At 38.1% G+C, this 22133-nt stretch overlaps 2 protein-coding genes across 2 annotated transcripts; one reads left to right on the top strand and one right to left on the bottom strand.

The window, feature by feature from the left end:
• Positions 1-12409: 12409 nt before the first annotated feature.
• cetn4 (centrin 4) lies at positions 12410-15029 on the bottom strand. Its single transcript, XM_080035305.1, has 5 exons — positions 14956-15029; positions 14531-14689; positions 14321-14449; positions 13874-14011; positions 12410-12675 (listed from the first exon to the last, which is right to left on the bottom strand). Exons 1-5 carry the CDS (start codon positions 14956-14958, stop codon positions 12586-12588), a joined length of 519 nt encoding a protein of 172 aa, XP_079891431.1. The 5' UTR covers positions 14959-15029; the 3' UTR covers positions 12410-12585.
• Positions 15030-15210: 181 nt separating this feature from the next.
• Positions 15211-17523, top strand: bbs12 (Bardet-Biedl syndrome 12; the record flags this gene model as incomplete). The annotated part of the gene is made up of 2 exons (XM_080036140.1): positions 15211-15255; positions 15573-17523. Exons 1-2 carry the CDS (start codon positions 15239-15241, stop codon positions 17521-17523), a joined length of 1968 nt encoding a protein of 655 aa, XP_079892266.1. The 5' UTR covers positions 15211-15238.
• Positions 17524-22133: the final 4610 nt, after the last annotated feature.

The following is a 22133-nucleotide window of genomic DNA, read 5'->3' as shown; positions in this document are numbered from 1 at the left end:
AAAATGACGTCACATGCGGCAGATTAACCATATAAAAAAAGTAGTTTGGATATTCTGTAGTTTTCCATCAAGCATTCAGATTTGTTTGTTTTTAGGTGGTGACATTTTAATGATACATTTCTACATGTATCGCCATTTCCAAGAAAGCCGTTATTGGTTTCATGTCACAACTTAACTTTCCAATCAGTTACATACGCTTTTGCCCAAACTGAAACTTAACAGAATAAAGTTTCCACTATTTGAAATGAGAGTTTCTATTGTGTGCTTTGGACATTTTTGTCTGAATTGTTTCCCTTCCTGAAACCTTCATGATTGTGTCGATGATGTTACATGTTATTTCCAACTGAAAGGGTTTGTGTCGTTCTGTAAGCTCGCACTGCAATGTGATGTGCATGAACCCAACCAGCTTGGGTCAAGTCCTGGTTTTACATTTCAGTATGTCTGCTTGGAGAGTTGGTAGGTTAGGGTATTTCTTCAGGATGAGAACTGAACAACAGGAACAATAAGAACAGCTGACTTAATACTTTCATATTGCTGTTTGTTATGAAATTCTCTGTTATGGTGTTTATGCATTTGACAGTGACAAAATTATATTTATCTGAATAGCTTTGTGTTTTTTGCAAAATAGTGGCTGCACGTCCACCCAGTGATCCGGTATCACTAATTGTTTTAAATTAATCGTAATTTGCTATTTTTTTTAACAGGAGCTTGAGTCAAATGTTGGCTAGCATGCAGGAGAACGTTTGAGTTTTTGAGGTGGTGTGAGGAAGTGTCATGGTTTCATCTACTTGATTACTCATCACATTTCGCTCGAGGGTGCAACAGAAGTTGTGAGAAAATACACTGAGCAATCTTGACATGACTCACTCAAGAGCATAAGCCTGACAAGAACGAGGGCTGATCTGTATATGTGGTCTGCTTTTAAGAACGTGAAATGGTACTTAAAATGCATTATCTGAAAGTGTAAATTACTTCAGCTAATTGTCATTTTTTGAATGACAATAAAGGTTAAGAGGATTAAAATATTTTGAGTTGATCGACGGACTGTCCCTGTTTCTATGCCAAAAAGTAAACCAATGGTAGTAATAATTCTTCTATTGAAAGTAAAATGTATGTTTGCAAAGTTTATGCAAAGTTTTGAGGACGTTCGTTTGTTCTTTTTAACTTAATAATTTTTTACAATGAAACTCAAGAAACATCACATTTGTATTTATTTCCAAAACCTAACATTTTTTAATAGATTTCCAGTGGCTGTTTCACATACAAAAATTATTTCAAATAAAAAAAAAAAGATTGCTCTGATCTTTTCTTTTTTTTAACTTGTACTGTTTGTGTAGGTCTGGCATTCATTTAATGTTGACCTACTGTAATTATTATTATAAATCGTTTTACTGTGTATTAAAACATGTCCAATTGTAAGGCCAGGTTTAAGTAAGCTAAGCTTTCCATGTTAAACTATCAGCTGACAACGTATACTTAACACCCAACACAATTTGTGATTTCACACATCATTTGAACTACTCCTACAGTAGCAGCCACATGATAATTAGTTACTACAGTAAGTGGGAGAATAACAACAATGACTAAGCAACCACAAATATTAAGTGTGGCAGTGACCCTACAGTCAACATTATGTTAAATACATGTTAGTTTGGCTTACCTCAATATTCTCTGGTGCATTCAGAAGCATCTGCTCTTTGTTCTGCAAAACACAAACCAAAAACGTTGCTTTACAGGATAAAAAAAAATCAATACAAATTAAAGTACAGCAATACAAATTAAAATGTTGATAATAGAATATACATAGCCAAAGTTGTAACAAAGTTGAATGTAGAGGATTATACCTGCAGGCTTCTTTTCACATCATTCAGCTCTTTAATGACTTCTTCTAATTTTCTTTTTATCTTGTTGGACTCAACCAAAGAACAGCAGCAGACTGCAAAAAGACAAAACACGACCAGCTTCATATTTGCAGTAAGAACAGCAGGCACCGGATCACCAAAAGAAGCTTTTCGAAAGATTTACTGGAAATGCAGATAGTTGTGTTGCTTACCTTTTTATACATATCCCTGAGGACACAGGAAAACCACTTGCACAGAATTGGAAAGCTGTAGAAACTGGTGTGAGTGAGTAATGAAATTTTCTTTTCCACTGGCAGTCGCCACTACGTGATCCGAGAGTGGCGTCAAGCGGCGTGCGCGCGTGTTTGTGTGTGGGTCCTATAGATGCGTGTATGTGTGTGTGTGTGTGTGTGTGAGTGTGTGAGAGAACTTGAAAAGTTTCTTTAGTGCACCCGACAGGAAACTACAGGAAGACGGCACTTCCCATTTTCATTTTGAATCAGTGGAGCCGCAGCTATACCGTGTCATAGGTAGTTTTCGTAGGTGTGGTATTGACAACCTAAATGTACTCACTGCATCATGGCCACATACACAAACACACAGAGCCTGCTGTAACAACAGGAAACTCGTTTAAAGTATTTATCTTGAACAAGAAAGTGAAGTGATTTGTCTGATGTTTTTTTTTCTGTGGCTGACTAAATGCACGGCTTCATAAAGAAATTCTCATCATATTTAGGATTTCTTAATATTTTTTTTAATGGGCTTTTATGGTGACATTAAAATTAATTTTTCTGGCCATTTGCAAAGACAAGGGGAAGTCTACGGAGCCCCGCAAGGGACATTGCGGGGGGAAAAAAAAAAAATTATATTTTGCGAGACAACGCAATAACTTTGCGAGATCTCACAAAAAAACTTTGCGTTATATCGCAAAACTCTTTGCGAGATATCGCAATCCAACTTCCGGGTCAGAATTTAACTTCCGGGTCAGAGGAACAACTAACAACCATAACAATAGAGCGCACACCGTGTGGGAGATTTATCAACGTTTATTTTGAGCTTGGCCTCAAATATTCGGACATTAAATCAATACTAATTGTCAATACACACACACACTATGTGTAGACGGTATACATTTGACTATTTCAAAACAGTGAACGTTTCCTAGTTTACCCAAATGTTATAAAGCTCCCTGCTTAATTTAATCTTGGCTTGATTGCAAGACGGACACAATGCCGACACTACACCTGCGGAGAACTTTGTGGCTGTATTGGCAGGTCTGATGAAGGCTATTATGAGTCGCAAAGAGTCCTTTGCACCGGATTAGGCTATGTCCTCGTTCTCCAGTGACTCTTTATGATCGGATCTTGAAGCACTCACAATAGTGCAGGCCATATATGAAATTCAACCGGATTATGCAAACTTTCTATTTTTCCTCACTTAGAGAGAGAAAAAGCGCTGTTCCCGTGCGCTCTGGCAGCACTGCAGCTGTGCCCGGCGCAAACCTCAAACTGACTACAGCAAAACTGCTGTATAGCCATCAGACTAAGTTAGTAAAGCCTCAGTCACACTTTCAGCCTTTCCCAGGAAGGGATAGTGTGTGAATAAAACACAGTTCCCGGACTACAACCAGATTTTTTTTTTCTCTCTCCATGTCCCTTGCGGGGGTTCCGTAGAAGTCAGTGTGGAGATGCCCAGGTCACTGAAATGTGTTAATGTACTGAATGAAAAATTGTCAGAAAATCTGTCAAAAGTTGAAGAACTTGAAGTTAAATCCTTTCAAATTTGTCTACAGAAAGCCACAAATATTTTGAAACATGCAGTGAAAAAGGATCCCTTGACTATCGTCCTGTGTATAGCCTAGAAAGAGTTTCAGTTGAGTTTGTCAAATGATGTGATGAGTTTTTTGCACATTACTTTGTAACTCATATTGTTATTTATGCCTTGTGCAATTTAATTGTAGGCAGCACTACATGTATCTAAATCATCCCATGCCATCATCCCAACCCGCTCCTGATAATTTAACAAAACACATCAAGTTAAAACCCACCATTCAGAAAAAGAACAATCAAGTCGGTAATCCTATTCTTTTGCCCACATTGATCTGATTTTGTTCGTAGCCTTTTGCTCTCCCTTACTCCTTTGCAAGTGTTTGTGTTAGAAACATCACAGACCACAAAGTGTCAACGCTCACTGGCCCGAATTTTGGATTAAAACTTTGAAAATACATGCTTAATGCAGCTCAGTCTTTTAAATCAAATTTTTTATTGTAGGTTGCTTCTCGCAGCTGGAAAAGAGAATCATATCCTATTTTCTTTTCATTGTTTTGTTGCAGCGAGGAAACTGGACAGTCAGCCAAGGCCATTCTTTTTATTCAGTGATAGTTGTTTGTGCACTTGGTCAGTAAATGGCTGGCAGTCCACTTACCTAGTGTAGTGTGAATGGCTGTCCCATGGTGTGAGAAACCAAAAAAAATGGTGAATACACATCGTTTTACCACATTTGCTACCTTAAGCCTTAACGGACGAAAATTCTATATATAATATATACACTCACCGGCCACTTTATTAGGTACACCTGTTCAATGGCTTATTAAAACAAATAGCTGCTCAGACAATCACATGGCAGAACATCAATGCATTCAAGCATGTAGACATCAAGACAACGCGCTGAAGTCAAACAGCATAAGAAAGGGGGTTTAAGTGACTTTGAACGAGGCATGGTTGATGGTGCACGGCAGGATGAATCCATACTTTCATGTGGTTTACGCCAAATTCTGAACCTGCCATCTGAATGTCGCAACTGAAATCGAGACTCATCAGACCAGGCATGATTTTTCCAATCTTCCATTGTCCAATTTTGGTGATCCTGTGTGAATTGTAGCCTGAGTTTTCTGTTCTTAGGTGACAGGAGTGACACCCGGTGGGGTCTTCTGTTGCCCATCTGCTTCAAAGTTGGACGTGTTGTGCGTTCAGAGATGGTATTCTGCATACCTTGGTTGTAACGAGTGGTTATTTGAGTTAGTGTTGCCTTTCTATCATCTCGAACCTCTGACATCAACAAGGCATTTTGGTCCACACAACTGCCGCTCACTGGATATTTTTCCTTTTTCGGACCATTCTCTGTAAACCCTAGAGATGGTTGTGCGTGAAAATCCCAGTAGATCAGCAGTTTCTGAAATACTCAGACCAGCCCTCCTGGCACCCTCAACATTGCCATCTTCAAAGTCACTTAAAACCCCTTTCTTCCCCATTCTGTTGCTCGGTTTTAACTTCAAGAAGTTATCCTGTCCAGGTCTACATGCCTAAATGCATTGCGTTTCTGCCATATGATTGGCTGATTAGTTATATGTTTTAAGAAGAAATTTAACTGCTGTACCTAATAAAGTGGCCGGTGATTGTACATACTGTATGTATATGTGTATTTTATTTATCTATGTATTCAGAGCTAAATCGTTACTTTGTTTTCAGGTTCCCAAAGTTGGAAAAATGTAAATTTTTATGGAAATATCACAGAATATTTCTTCAGAAAAATTTCAGGAGGCATCGCATGTTAGTCAGTGTGTCCATGTACATAACTAGCTCACACACTGTGCAGTCTCTTTGCCACGTCACTGTGCATACACATGTTCTCTACACACACAATCTTTACATCTGTCTTTTGACAGAGGGGAGGAAGTGAGAATGAGACTGAAAGAGAAAACCCCTCGTCTGCTCTCTCGCTCTTTGTCAGCGTAAGGGAAAATGTGGGTGGGGGCTTCGACTGGTCTGAGAGGAGCATCACCCTCAGACTCCCCATCTGATCAGGAGTCCCTTGGTTATGCACGTACATGAAGGGAAATGTGTCCTCAGGTAGATTTCAAATTCTGAAGAATTTTCCTCTTGTGGCTGCCATCAGGGAACCCCTCGTAACCCACCTATGGTGTGTGTGTGTGTGTCTTCACAAAGATCTTAGTAAGCAGTTTTGTCAAAATGAGCATGTCTCAAAGTGAAAATTCAATGTTAGAAACACAAATAGTGGAAGAGATATAATAAAGACTGTAACTTGACATTGAATTTGTGCAGATTTAATTTTTAATTTTTTTGAGTAAGACGGCTTTTATGAAGGGGTTTACGACTTGTAACACATGTTTTTAATAACGGTTGTTGCATTATATGTAATTTACGCTTTATACAGAACAATTATAATCCATTAACAAGAATAACTTTTGAGTATGTAGTGACAAATGTAGCTGATGATTCACCAGTATGACACTTGCTTTGTCCTTTTAGCTCTTGCATTTATCAGAGTCCCCATCTATTGACAATTTAACCACCAACCTGCAGAGCCACTGGACCAAAGACCAACACTTGTTCTCAATTATGGCATACTTCTGATCAGCATTAGTTTCTAGTTTTTCCCCTAAAAAATGCCTATGCTTAATGGCTTATTAGAAAGTGAAAGTTATTTCGTCTCAAGCCTGATGATCCTCAGTTGTTTTACTGGCCGCAAAAGTAGCTGTCATTAAAAAAAAAAAAAAAAAAAACATTTGCAGTTGGGAAATGTAATCGTTGCATAAGCCCTAACTGCATCTCAGAACTCAAGCTTTTTCCTAAAAATTCAGGAAATTTTTTGTTTTGCAAAGGCATGTTGTTGGTGATAACTAAAATGATCTGTCGGGGGTGAACACATTTCACACACAGAGTTGCTCGTTGTGGTCAGTGGTTTAAACGTGGTGTTTTAATTGAGACTGCGGACAAGATAAGTCTTACGGGTAGAGGTCAACATGTGAAAGTGTAAAATTATTTTGTAAAAAAAAAAGCAATGCGGTGGGCAAGCCTATTTTCTATTTTTCCCCCCCAATTTATTTTATTAGGACACCTTCTATTTCCACTTACAAATCTGAGAATACGGTAGGCTACTTTTTTCAATCTGTTCAGTGCGTGGGAGGTAATTTCACAATAGACAAGGAAGGAATATATGACTTACAATTTGGTTTGTTTGAAGGGTCAAATCAGATCACTGTCATGAAACGGTGTAATTTTTGCAATGCAACTTTCATCTGAGAGGGGACAAAATACCTTGTGTCACTGTGTTTTATTTACTGGGCTAACCATATGTTAAGACACTTAACTTTGTTATTGTCCCTTCACATTTCTGTGGGATATGCACCTCTTTTTCTTTTTTTTTAAGATATTTTTTTGGGCATTTTTATGGTTTTACTGATAGTGTAGAGACAGAGTTGAAATGGTGCAGAGAGGGGAGTGACATGCAGAGAACGACCGCGGGCTGGAATCGAACCCGGGTCCGCTGCTGGCCGAGGCCCATGGGGGGAATCCCTACCAACTGAGCTAAGGGCGCCCCTCCTCTTTTATTAAAAGGAGGATGGTTGTATTCCCAGAAAAATATTGTTTGATTGTGACATAAATAATTAAATACATTTTTACTATGAAGGATTACAGTTTGAATTTACATACAGCATAAACTGGAATGTATAAACATTTATTGTGTATTTAGTTGTATTTAAAATGTTTTTATTAATTCACTTTTATTTTGAGGGGTAGGGGGGTTAAATGTATTTTATATTAATTAACATATAATTCTAAGTCTTATAGACTTCAGTTTGGGTCCGAACAGAGCTCCATTCATACCCATGATAAATTACATATACTATTGGCATGAGTTATCTATTACTTCAGTTCCTTATATCTAACACCTGATTTGTATTTTTCTTTTTATGTCATGTGTTCACTTTCCCGCTGTGCAGTTGTTGCTCATCAATATAATTTTGTTTGTTTTGTTTTGTTTTGACTTGGTCATGCTGTGATGATGTCATTGCTGTTTATCATGTCAAATAAAATGAATTTCTAACACATTTCCAAGTGAAACGTTGCTGTAACATTTGTTCAACTATGGTTACTGTATGGGTGACTTAAAAGAACCAATTGGCCATCTTTCTTGCCTTTTTGCAAGTGTAAGCGTTTTGTAACTTTTTAACTATCATGTAGAATTGTTTAGCCGACTGCCTTAATTATTGAGTTTTACTTCCTACTCCCACTAGCTGTATAATCATTTCCTACCCTGCGGTCTCCTCTGTGAACAGTTTTGCATTTCTGGGGAGAGTGGTTGCATTGTCGGAAGTTTGCTGGCAACTCATGCACATAATGACACTTTGCAGGAGTATATTGTTGATTTGTGTGAAGAATTTGGCTTAATACACACTAATGTGACATCCTCCATTTTTTTCAACCATTTATGGAGCCGGAACAAGGACAAATAAAGGTTATTTTGTGTGATTGAGAAAAGTGAGCGTGCTGAATATTACCGTAAGTGTACAGGAAGGGTACAAAGAGAAGGTGTGGGTGGGGGATCGCCTCATTCCTCCTGCACCGCAGCCGTGATGACACAGCTTGTTTACAATGACTGATTAAAGGCATCATTCCTTAATTCAAACATCTTATTAGATGTTGCACTTAAAATACAATTGTATAATTAAGCTGAACTTGACACTGTTGTTGGGAAAATTATGTACCATCATCCAACTTAGATTAATTAAACATAAATAGGTAAAAGACAGGTAAAGCCTGCAGGATGGGAATTTGTCAGCTGCAAACACGGTAAAACACAGTTTTTAAAGTGATAGTTTTTTTTTAAGTGGGGTTGTATACTTGTGCATAGTAGGTGTGTTACCTTGTGGAGATGGCAATCAGTGCAATCACTTAGGGGGGATGTCGCTGTAGCAGAAGTCAGCCTTGTACTGTTGCAGACAGTGCCATATAATACACACCTAAAACCTAAAAACACCTTTTAATTGTACATACATAAACGGCTGCCTGGTGGCAAAGCTGTGGAAAAAATCTCAGTTTAGTGTACGATTGAACAGCTTGGAGGTTTGTCTTTTGTTGCAACCAGAACAACCTCCCAAAAAGTGCTGATTGTATGGCTTTTATTGTTCAGTGTGTACCAAAGTGATTTGATTAAACCACTAAAAAAAAACGACACCCTTGTTTAATTTCTCATCTAACCTGTGATCACACCCACACTTTCTTTTTCCTTTACTTGAACACAATTGTAAAGGTTTAAGTCGTCACTTTGGTTCATCGAGTCTGATTACACTTGAACCTGCAATCGTCTCATTTGCTGCATGGTATGCGAGTCCCGTCACACTGCAGATTTGATTATAGCAGTTGGAAAGAACCCAGTCATCTGTAATTAAAACAGCGGCAAGGTGAACGTACCTACTAGTTGAGAACATAAAGAAAACAGATGTCAGAAACCCTTTCAAAAAGCTATGCTGAAACCAGTTGTTCTTGTTGCTCATCACATTAAGAAATCTTAAAATAAAACTTTGGCCTGTGGTCAATTGTAACAGTACTCGTTTCATTTGATAAAATTATTTAGTTCATCATGTTTTATAGAATAATGAGTTAAACTAACTCAACTGTATAGTTGCTGACTGATTAAACAACACTACTTAATCAAGTAGTTTAAAGGACTGAGACTGGCTTATTTAAACTGTAACTCTGACGGTGACCTGCTCAAATGAACTGAATTAGCATATAGAAAGCTACGTAGCTCACAAGATGAATCTCATTGTAGCTAAAACAAAAACAATCCGATATTTAGAATAAAACACAGAACTGCTGTCCTTTTGCTTTTAAATTTCTCAAGATCTGAATAATTGGTATTTACTATTTATTTATTTAAAATACGGAAAGTGCAGGGGGCGCCTTTAGCTCAGTTGGTAAGGCGTCCCCCTCCCGGGCCGGGCACAGCAGCAGACCCTGTTCGATTCCCGCCCGCGGTCGTTCTCTGCATGTCACTCCCCTCTCTGCCCCATTTCACCTCTGTCTCTCTGCACTATCAATAAAGCATAAAAATGCCCAAAAAATATCTTAAATATATATATATTTAAGATATTTTTTATATCTTAAATATATATATATATATATATATATATCTTAAATATATATATATATATATATATATATATATATATATATATATATATATATATATATAAAAAGCAGTCCACTACAACACACAGAAAATGCTTTCCTGGTACATTATAGAACCAACACCTCCAAAGAGGATGTTCTTTACTTCAGGTACATTGGTGACCCAACATGACACTGTTTACCAATCCAGTTGTGCTCCTTGTTGACCAACCTTTTTTCCATAGCCATGCACACCTGATCTACTCGAATGTTTAAAGATGACTAGTTAAATTGCGCAAACAGGTTTCTCAAGAGGTTAAAGTTTGTCACACGTGTAGGATTAGAAACAAAGACATAAAGTGATCCCTTGCTCTGTCAGCATCAGTTATTCACATGGCAACATCTTCAGAGTCACTATGGTGTTTAGTGCTGTGATAACAAAGGTCGGTATAAGTAGAGTTTCCTCTCAAGTGTATTCAAATATTTCAATGAAAGCAACATGCTTACAAAGCATGCCAACTGGTTTGTGGTTGTCAAGTCTGGCAAATTTTAACAAAAGAAAAGTGAAAAACGGATTCCAATAACATTATAATATTAATCACAAACAGCTTTGACTACTGACTTCAAAATGGAATTTCAGAAACGCTGGCTTCCTCATCATAATGTAAGAAAATGAAAGATTACTAAATGTTAAAACAGCAGACATGAGGTCTAATAATGCAGAAACTTAATTTGAAAAGCAAACATACCACCGATGCAGTCCCTCTTTGCTTCTCTAGGAACAATGAAGGTTATTAGTTTGTCTTCAACTTAGTCTTACTGAAAAAGGGGGCTTTTAAAAAAAATAGGTTGCCTACTTAATGGTGACACATTCTTGACATTTAACAGCTAATAAAAATAATCATCTTTTACCAGCAACGACCGACTCGCTGCGCTTTGTTGTTTTGGAAATTGATCATTTTATGGGAAAACAGAAGCAGCAGCGGAGCAGTGGGAGTACAGAACACTGTGTGAAGTGAACGCTTTTTTACCACAACAGCAGGGGAATAACACTCAGCTAAGGGGCTGTGAACATATTACAAGGCCATGAAACATGAACATCAAGCAAAAAAAAAAAAAATCCATTTAATAAAACAAAACAAAAAAAACATCAATCTCCAATTGGAAAGTTTTGTTCTAGAATCAAACATCCACTCTTTGAACACCACCTACTCTTCCAAAATGACTGCTCCATGGAGGTAAAGTACCTTCTCCTTAAAGTGATCAATCTATTTAAGATAATCTCTCAGTTAAGATTAGGAAATACTGGTGAATTTATCTTCTTAAACCTAATACTTTAGATTTTTAAAAAGAAGGTTCTGAACTATGGTGTTTTTTGCACTGCAGTAAGCTGTTAAAACATCTTAAATTGTATTAACCTGGATGGCTGGGGTGTAACTTGAACCTAACACTTATTGTGTCTTGAAGAACTGGCACACTCAAACAGCTTTAAAAGGAACATACTGTCCCATAATATCAGGACAAATTCCATTAAGGTGCCAAATTATAATTGTCTGTGTCCACTCAAAGCGAGTTTCAGCACTGCTTCTCAGCTCTCACCTGGTGTTTGTTGTACTTTGAACTCCAAGAAGGTGGATAGATCTGAGTCATATGGGACTAACATAACGTGAACTTTTGAAATACTGCCCTTTTGATTTGGCTCATCTATATCGATTCCAAGTTTCACCATGAAACCATATTCTGGCACTTTAATATAAGATAATTGTGTTTAATAAACAGGAGACATTCAGCCAGACCTGTACAACTCGGGTTTAAGAAAATATAAATAATGATTTTATTATTACAAGAAACATGTTGTCAATTATTGGTATCATCATCAAATGTCCTCATATTTCTCTTTTAATACCATCAAACATTGAATATGGGGAAAATGTCAAAGAAATGGATCTCATCTCGGGACAACACTTTTCACATTTTCCGACTGGTGTTCCTTTGGTATCTAGTGCAGGTTATCAGAACTTTCACAATCAGTGGCAAGCATCAAAATAATGAACAGCCGTCTGACAGCTCGGAAAAACACGTCACTACAGTATCCTGTTTATTTAAACAAGGTATGGCATTTTGGTCAAAACCAGACTTCCGCTGTATATTACAATTAATCGTCAGGATAATCTTTCCAATAAGATGATCTGAACATCTAGGTAAGACAAGTGTTGTAGTGCATCTTGTGCAAACGATTTCTTGGTTCAGTAACTCAAAGCATGAAGTGAGAGTGACTTTGAGTTACTCATCTCATGTTCACGCTTTTCATTTCTTTCTACAGTAACACAATTCTGGTTAGTCAACGTCAACTTAGTCACTAGACTTTCACTGTCTGCTCCCCCAACATCGGACTATTATTGACAAGTTTTGCGGTGCAGAATGTTTTTCAGCGTACAGAGTGTACTGAAATCAACTTCACTGAGATGTACAAAACCGCAAAACTAGCACTTTTAGTTCCCAGGGCTTGAATAAGGAGACTTAGGAAAACAGTGTTAATCTAAGGCCAGCGTTTTATATATGCACATGGAAATAAAAACAAGATTTAAATTTAATACAAACATAATACTGACAGAGAAATTGAGATACATAAAAATCAACAATAGACAAATCAACTATGATGAAATATATTTATTTTTCTTGCATTGTAGAAAAAACTGCAAAGATACAGTACGTTAAAAATATGTATTTACACACTCAAACAAATCAGTTCAAAAAAGCTACTGTTGTAAAATAATGGAAAGGTGAATCGACAAAAAAGGTCCTAGATCAAGACAACACATTCAACAGGCTCAGTAAAGATTGGTCTTCTTCATTATCTTCAAGAACTCCTGCTCGCTGACCTCACCATCTCCGTCTCTGTCTGCCTCGTCGATCATTTCCTAAAAGGATGAGAAACAAAGTCTACTGCAGTTTGTTCAAATTGAAAGAGTCATCATGAGTGAATCCAGGGCTGAAGGCTATGCTTCATATATCACATGTGAACAACTCAAAAGACCTCCCTCTCACTTGGACGGACAAAATGCGTCATACAGGTATAATGTAAGCTGTTGAGAAATGAACTATTATTAGCCCCAATTATTCTTTGATTTTCAAATATTGAGTAAGATTATCTCTCACTTCCTGAAGTGTCTTAAAAATGTGTTGTTTCAACACATTCTGCTACAGTAAAAGCAATGTATAAATGTGGCATATTTCCCCCGAGTGCTACTCAATCCCAAGCCACAGTCGGATAACTTTTCTGTGGCTTGTAAATTTGTCTGCAGCAGCCACTTCTTTTGGTGGCCAAAGGTTTCTCAGTTTTTCCTAATTAAAATTAATCTAAAAACATTCACCATAGCCAGTGGATGCAAGAGTGTGTTCCCAAACATAGTGCACCATATTCTAAATAAAGTGTGCATTGAAAGTGAAGTAATACCTAGTGCGCACAGTCTGCAAACACTGTATGCAAAGGAACAAAATCTGAAACTAGCATGTTAAAACAACTCTCGGTCATCAAACACGCAAAATGAAATTAAAAAAATAATCCCTCTATCTAATTTTTTTTTTTTTTATAATCAAAAAGAGGTTAAACATTTCCCAAAGGTTAATAATGTATATGTGGTAGTATACCAGGTTGTTAAGGGGCAGCAGCAACAATATGAGCATCGAAAGGCTGCGTCAAGAAATGCACTACAGAAACTAGAAACAGAACGTCTCAAGGAGCAAACAAATTTACACTCACAGCAGGCATATTATTAGCACAAGTCAGTCCAAAAATGCAAATGCATTCCAGTAACTTAAAATAAGCACTTTTTCACATGCACTTACAATACGTGCAACATATACTAATGGAAGTTGTTGTGGATGGACCATGAAAAAACACATTCATAGCACATGGTAAACATTGCATGTCATGAATTTTTATTTAATTCTTAGGTTTATTGAACAGGGACAATGCACACTAATGCACACTAATAAAAACACAAAATTTAGAAAATGTGCCAGAATTAGTCAGAATGTTAGTTTACATATGCTGTCCCTGGACTGGTGGTAAGAGGTCACCCTGAGAAGAAACAAGATAGTTATAAACTACAATACCTGTAATTCTTCATCTGTGAGGTTTTCACCCAGCTCCTTAGCGACTCTCTTAAGATTTTTGAATGAGATTTTTCCTGTAGAGTCATCATCAAACAGCCGGAACGCCTTCATTATTTCTTCTTTGGAATCCTTTTCACTCTATTAACAATGGAGACAGAACAAACGTATACCGTCATTTTTAACCCATTGCAGCTTAAATTTAAACTTTCTCAATACATACCTTAAAACTTAAACCCAATGCTTCATCTGCAACAGTGTGATTTGCTTGATTGGCATTTGTCCATGTTAATAAACTACATAAAATAGTGGGTTTCACTGTAAATGATTTCAGGGGTAAATGTATTCATTAACGTTTTTAATGAGGATGCTGGGAACAAGTGTTGAGATCGGAGACATGGACTTGTGACTTGAATCGTTTTATATTTTTCCAAGTTATATTCCACTCACCATTTTTAGTGTCATCATACTGAGAAAGTCGCCGAAGTCAATTGTTCCAGAGCCCTCTTTATCAATGTCTGCGATCATCTTCCTTATTTCTTCTTTCTTTGGTTCGAACCCAAGAGCTCTCATGGCAACCTGTTGCAAAGACACCACAGGTCACAGGCATCTGTTTCATACACTTGATCTGATCAAAGCAACACTAATGCAGGAACTAACCTTTAACTCCTTCACGTCTATTGTCCCACTTCCATCTGTGTCGAAGAGATCAAAGGCCTCCTTGATTTCTTGTTTCTGGTCCTCAGTCAGTTCCACTTTGAGACCCGTCGTCTTTTTCCTTTGACCAGCCGAAGAAGCGGGTTTTCGCTGACTTGAAGCCTGAAAAAAGCACACACGAGGACGTTGTTGCAACGTTATACATCGTACTTAGGTAACAGTTGCAGCAGACAAACCCACAGGTGATGTTTTCACGTTTTACTCGACTGTTGCTGCCATGCTAATTAACCTTAGCTTCCATGCTACTTCACGAGACCCAAAACAAACACGTTTTCAGGCTAACAAAGCAGCGTATCTAAGTGTGCCAGCTTCTCACGCTAAGATCATACCACCTACAGTTCTTAGCAAACACATATACGAAAGTTTACCATTTGAATGAACTGTTCAGAAAGGAAAGTTACAACGGTGGGTTTGGTATCAGATGTCAACAAAGCGAGCAGCAACGGTTGTAATGTTTTTTTTGTTGAATGACATGGGAGACAGCCAATAGAAACATCTAAAACACTATGACGTGCACATATATAGGCGGGTTATGATAGTGTGCGCCAATCACAAGGTCGTTTCTTGTCTCATAGCAACCAGGAAACAAAGCGCATGCGTAGTGTCTAATCGTTCGAGGCAGCTGGGGCTGGGGGAACAGATACAGCGACCATGCATTATAAAACAAGGTAGAATTATTATCTTTTTGGATAGATAGTTTAGCAGGAAAATGTTCTTTGGTTCACTTTATTCTCGTTAAGGAGAGGGATAATTTAGAAGCGAAGTGATTTGTTTTTGTCTGAGATATTAGCTTGTTAGCTTAACATGCAAGCTACTATGCTATTAGTGACACAGGCTTATTGAAAGTAAGCTGTATCTCTCAATGTAATTTACTTCAACGTCCTCTGTGGCTTGTTACTGTGAAAAAAAAACACAGACCATTTTTAATTGGTAAAAGCTGGACAAATATAATCATATTTTTTTCATATTCTTGTCCTTTTCTAAGGCATGCATCTCAAACAATGCTGGGTAGTAGCATTATAAACAATCGACAACATGTTGGACTGCAGAAGCTCTCAGCGCTGGCAGGAGTCACACATTCCACTTTGGGCCCCAATAAAAAGTTCAAGTTTATCAAAGACGATGGGAGTGGGGAGTCAACGCTTGTGTGCTCCTGTTTTCGCATCCTGGAGAACATTGAGGCGACCTGTGCTGTGGGTCAGCTGGTTCACGAGACTATACAAGCCCACCAGAGGGTCTACCATACAGGGTCAGGGTGCCTGCTTTTTCTCGCTGGAGCGTGGAGCCGTGCTGCTCTGGAGTGCCTTCAGCAAGGAATCTCAGTCGCACACATCATCTCGGCCATGTCTGAAGGGTTGGATATCTGCTTCGATGTTTTCAGGAAATGCAGCGTCTCAACCGAGGGTCTCTGTGTGGAGCAATTAGAGAGCTGCACTGCAACATATCACGCTGTAGGACCTCAACTGCCAGAGAAACCTGTTATGGAGACATCACAGGCATCGTACAACCTGCAGAGTAGCACACAAGTTGGTCACAAGACTCTGCACGCCAGTGGACAAAGGAAACTAAAGCTCAGCAGACATTTTTGTGAAGTCAAATCTGCAAATGTCTGCACAGCACCACAACCTCATCAGCCTGAGATTCCAGACATTGTACACATTGCTGAGGGATTACGTCACGGCCGCGTCGATGCAATGAATTTAGTTGTTGAAGCGTGCCGACTACAGTCAAAAAATAATCAGCAAGATATCAGCTGTTCAACGTTTGATGTTACTAAAGTGGTGACTTGTGTGCTACCTGGTTTACCTGAGGATAATGCTTGTGTGTTACCTGGCTGCATTGTTCTCCTGTCTGATGAACAGGCTTCGCTTGCACATCAGTTAGAAGAACAGCCATTGAAAGTAGCTCTAATAAATGGAGATCTATCCGAAACCTATCGCCATCTCGGTCTTAATAGGCCAACAGGTATACACTGTGTCAGTGACCAGTCGCATTTGTCAGGTTCAAGCAAAGAGGAAGGGTGGATGGGAAAGGTTGTGACTCTTCTGTTGAACCTGGAAGTGAACCTGATACTAGTCAGCGGGCTCGTTAGTGAGAAAGTGAGTCAACAGTGTTGCAGACTTTGTGTGCTGGTGGTGGAAAAAGTGAAGGCTTCCATTTTGAATGTATTTGCTAATGCAACAGGAGCTGTTCCAGTGACTTACGCCACACAGTTGAATAAGCACTGTGTTGGTGTTGGAGTGAAGGTTGCGATATGGAGGGACCACAGCAGTTTTGACAGGAAGCCTTCAACATCCGTAAATATATCCACTGGTGAGAACAGCGAGTTGGTCACAGTGATCCTCACAAGCTGTCTAGATGGCAAGCTGCAGGCCCTGGAGGACCAGTTTTGGGCATGTGCTTATCGTTTACACCATGCGCTGAAAGACAGAGTCCTCCTTCCCGGTGCTGGTGTAACGGAAATGCTTTGTATTCATCAACTTAAAAAAAAAGCGGACCAGCAGAACGGGGACTCTGCCCAACAAACTAAAGCAGCAACAGCATCTAACCCTTACAGGGGCGTAGTGTTGCACCTCATGGCAGACAGTTTAATAGATTACCTATCCACCGTAATGGTTAACACCGGAAAGTTTTCAAAAGTCCGAGCCAGGACTGCAGTGAGCCAACAACTGAAGGACTATAACCAAAGTCTAGGCATTGCAGCAAAGTTCTCACAACTCTGCTTGGATGGCGAACAAGAGGACAGCACAACATGCAAACCCATGAAGTCCAGTGAAGCACCGCCAATACAGATCTATGACAATCTGAGTGTGAAGCAGGAAGCATGGAGGAAAGCCTTAGATCTGGCTTTCCTGGTCTTACAGACTGATGCAGAGCTCATTACAGGCATCGACCAGAAATCTGATGATGCACAGGGAAATCTGATGCTGTTATGACCATCATATAGAATCCCAGCGATTTATTTTTTGTCTGTGCACAACAATAATTTTTGTTTCCAAATTGTGGGGAGAAAAAGTTGATGTAAAACGTGAAAATGTGTTTGAAGTTATTTGAGTTTTGGTACAAAGTGAAAGTAGAATAAAGTGTGTTTTTGTCTTTATTTTCTTGTCATCAATTAGTGGTCAAATGACAATATCCTACATTTATTGACATTTATTTTAGTGAATAAATGCTACCTCTTTTTTACCACTTGGGGGAGACAAATGATTATAGGATGCTGTAGTTTAACTCTCAAATCCAATCCGGTACACATAAATATAACCAACATTCCGATTTTGTTAATCAAATTAATGCAATGGTGTGATGCAAGGTAAAAGCAAAAACAATATGGATGGAGACATAGTGGCCAATTTATTGTTTTCTATCTCAGTTTAAACTGATTGCCCCCTTTCAATCATGGCCCCAAGTTATAGGAATTAAGTGAAAAATTAGCAGTGAAACAGTGAAAATTACTAACAGTTGTCATTTTATATTTTAATTTAATTTAATATGTACTCAGTTATATTTTATGTCACAAAGGTGCAGAATTTAACGGAATAGGAAAACTAAAATTCAGCTCATATTAAGCTTGACTTACTGTAGCTAACACTACTTATACACACATTGGCATTTGTGCCCAGTTCAGCCAGGGAAAACAAATGGTACATGTCCAAAACCACAATTACATTTCCTACTAATGGAGCGTGGAAGGAACTTTGGTTGTGCCAATATTTTTTAAAGTCTTGGTACACTTCCTTTACAATATTTGTCTACACCTCATTATGTGTCTATGACTTGCCCAGCACTGTTCACATTGGACACTGTATGCCTGCCATTGGTGATGAAGGAACACCTCCAAACAGTTAAAGTTGTTTGCTTTATTAGTCCCTGTCCTTTTAAACATGTAAACAAAAGGTCATTAAAACCTAGATGTTATTTTAGTAGTTTGCATTCTAGTAACCTTTAGTTTAGCTTACCCATCCATGATCATTGAAAGGTCACAGGAATATAATGAAGTCCCCACACTCTGATGCACTCCTTAGCATTACATGCTTATTTTACAACATGTTAGGAATAAGTGTAAACATATGAATTGTGTTGAATTGGAAATATCTTTATAACTGCAAAACTGTTCCAAAGAGAAATGTCTACTAGTTGGAAAAAGTCAAAAGGTGGTTTCAGATGGTTCACGTGAAAGTCAAACACGCTCGGTTATCTTTAGACTTTTTCCTATGATGTGCATTGTATTTCAAAAGTGTCAGTTACAACATAATGTTAGACCTTCCATTTCCTCTGAGATCAGAGACAGATCTTCTCGTCGCATTCTTTAAATAGTTCAGAGAAATAAAAACACTACAAAACTTTACGGTGGACCTCTAACAACCCTGACTCAGGCACTACTCAGTGGTGGTGTGGAAATGAGAAGTTGGGGTATGACAGAACAAACAACACTGAGAGGGAAATTGGAAAAGCAAAATTGGTGAAACATCAGAGTTCAGAGGTCACAATTTACTGTCTGCCCCATGCTTTAAATTCACAAAATAACTTTTTCCTAATGCATTATATTTAAATTTAACACCTTAAGAGTTGAGTGAGCTACCCAGTTTTATTTCATTATTGCTAACAGCATAGACTGTTAATTTCATTTTTGGCAAATTCACCATACCTTAAGTGAGATCTCAATAACTAGCAAAGGCCTTTTTTGCTTTAGATGTTAGATTCACTACTTAAACATGTGATCCTAAATGGTTTTCATATTGAGATTATAAATGTTAAAATATATAATGTGTATCTAATTAAGGCAGGGCTGACATTATTACACTTTTACAGAGCTATGGTGCCATGCATACACTGGCTACATGTCGTTGACAGCCCACTTATGAACCATTGTTTTTCTCCATAATTCATAGAACATTGAGACTGATAATCACATATCAGTGATTCTTGAGAAGTGGGACAAAACAGGGTGCAATGTTGAAAAAATACAAACCCTATGTTTCGGCAAATTAAATTACATGTATGTATCCAACATACTAAGCTACTGAGCTAAGCTTTGACACAACCTCCCATCTTTTTATTTTAACTGTCATTGGCCTATCACCACCGTCAGATGTCAACTCCGTCAGATTTACTGTCTGATGGTGTTGACATATTTAACATTTCTTAAACATAAAAAATGGAATGTATCTAGTAGCCATTTGGTTTTTCTGTTGATGTTAGGTGCTAGTATGAACTACTTCAGGAAAATAAAATGATCAAAACATTTCAAATTACTTTTCAAAAAATCGGTGTTGACATATCATGGTTGTGGCACAGGACTTTCAAGATTCGTAATGTAATATATTCTAAAACTACAACACTTATCAGAGCCTGTCTGACTCTAATGTACTCTGCAGAGGTAGAATTTGACAAGAGGTCCTTCCAAGTGACAGCTGCCCCTTATTTCGCCTGATTTTATTACATTTTAATTAAATGTCTGACGGTGGTGACAAAAAAGTGTCCTACCACTTTGAAACCATATAAAACATGAATGTGTTGAAGAAAAACAGTTTTTATTGATTTGAGAGATTATATAGTGTTGCTTTTGATGAAAAAAACTCTTTTTAATCATTAAAGTGCATTTTTAATAGGTTTTATTTCATATGAAAGACTCAAACCTTCTCTGAGGACACTGTTTTGGATGTTGTGAGAAGATAACAATTGTCACATATTTGACATTATACTAATACATTTACATTTAAGGGGATAATTGTGCTCCAGACATTCTATTCTTAATCCCTAATAACATCTACAATTTTAAATATTTTTAGTTTTAAACATAACAGCAGTTACATATGGAAGACGGCCTTTTGTCCCATTTCTCAAGAATCACTGATATATCAGATATGGAGTAAATGTGACTTTAATGATTTACAGTAGATTACTATTTCTGGCATTGTTTTTGTCCTCGTCTGCCAATTTAAGGGATTGTACATGTTCACAAAGGTTTTTGAGTTAAAAAGCTAAGCTCTCATATCTACTAATTGTCATATTTTATCTTAGCATTAGCTACTGACTTCAACCTTGAACTAAGAATACTGTGTGGACATTACAAAATAATCTTCATATGTGAGCGATAGAGTAATTGATAATTAGAGGGGGAAAAACAGTTATCGGCATTTCCTTCAGAAATGTAGGCTACTCTTATCAGGATGAAAATACATCTTAAGGAACATTTAGACCAACTGAAAATGAAATCACAGATGTAGTACACTTGTGCTCATAAGTAAATTGTAGTCAACCCCACATTTAAAAGACCTTGACAAGCAATCACATTTTGGCATTATAAGTTACTGTAATACACAGAGTTTGCGTCTTTTTGGAAACTGACACTGTAAAAGAAAGGATTTATCAAATTGTAATTTAGTGACAATAATTGTTCTGCTGTAAGTTTGGTCTGTCAAAGAGATGTTCCAAAGAAGACAAGTATACAATGAGCCCCTGCTAATATGTGACTGAAATGGTCCCTGTTATGTAAAAACTGGCTGTGGAAGGTGGATCAATTATATACATATTTATTTTTTGTCACAATCCCTTCTAAACAGGAGGATTCTTGAATTAGCATCATACAATAACGGTTCGAATCGGACTCTGATTAATATATTTGGTAGACCTCCTTTTTGGTGAAAAACAGGATTTTGCTCAACAAGAATGTGTGTTCAAGGAACCCGCACAACATAAATACTGGATAAACTGTCCTGCATGTTTTGAAAGCTCTTGATTGATACAGTCCCAGAAAATGCATAAGGATGTCCAAAACCATTTGAACCCGTCCTGTGGTTGGACTCCACAAGTCTTACAACTATTCCCTTGAAAGTCCATTTGCCTGTCATATGTTTTACTGACCAGTTCCTGGGGGGGTCACCAACATGACGTCAATCGAGAGCACAGCTGACCTACGACTGATCCAACACAAGTTTCAGATGTGGTTTGTGCTTTACCCAGCAGCCCAGACCAGTAAGAAGCTATTTTGACAATTGGTTGCCCCTGTTAATCCTAAAATCAAAAAAGTAACATCCTGCACGACTTACTACCATCACTGATCCTTCATGTTAAGAACTTGAGAATAGAAATTAAAACTATTCATTCATAACTAAGCCTTTTTCATGGGAGTCTGATTCAAAGTGTTTTACCTTTCAGTAGCATTGAGTTAATCATTAAAAAGCTGCCTGTGATGGCTTTCGTTTACGTCTCTCTTTTCTTGCTCTTACTGGATGAATGAAAACACTGGGTCTGTTCACATGCTTGCCGCTACTCTTGGCACCCTACCCTCTGTGACACAGTCAAAGTTGCCCGTCCCCCTCCTTGCCCTCCTCTCCTTTCTCAACTCCTGTTGGGTTGCTCGGTTAAATCACTGAGCATTAGTGGGCGTGAGCATGTGTGATTCTGTGCTCCTAGGGCGCATGCGAACTGAGGCCCAAAGGGGAAAGCCTTCCACAGATCTAAGCCAGCTGCCCTGATTTAAACACTTCATTGCAAGAAGAAGAGTGGAGGAGAGGGGCAACCCAGCAAGCTTTCCCCCCTACCA

Source organism: Ammodytes marinus (assembly GCF_949987685.1).
Source record: "Ammodytes marinus genome assembly, chromosome: 10".
NCBI lineage: Eukaryota > Metazoa > Chordata > Actinopteri > Uranoscopiformes > Ammodytidae > Ammodytes > Ammodytes marinus.
This window is presented reverse-complemented; position numbering and strand designations above follow the sequence as displayed.

Bases quoted from the DNA above. Each gene is read 5' to 3' on its own strand.
- cetn4 (XM_080035305.1), bottom strand. The intron at 14,450-14,530 runs GTTAGTTCCTGC...TCTTTGCAACAG, and splicing joins TAGACGTGAAGGAGTTAAAG to GTTGCCATGAGAGCTCTTGG. The intron at 12,676-13,873 runs GTATTGTAGTTT...TCATCCTTTTAG, and splicing joins TCACAGATGAAGAATTACAG to GAAATGATCGACGAGGCAGA.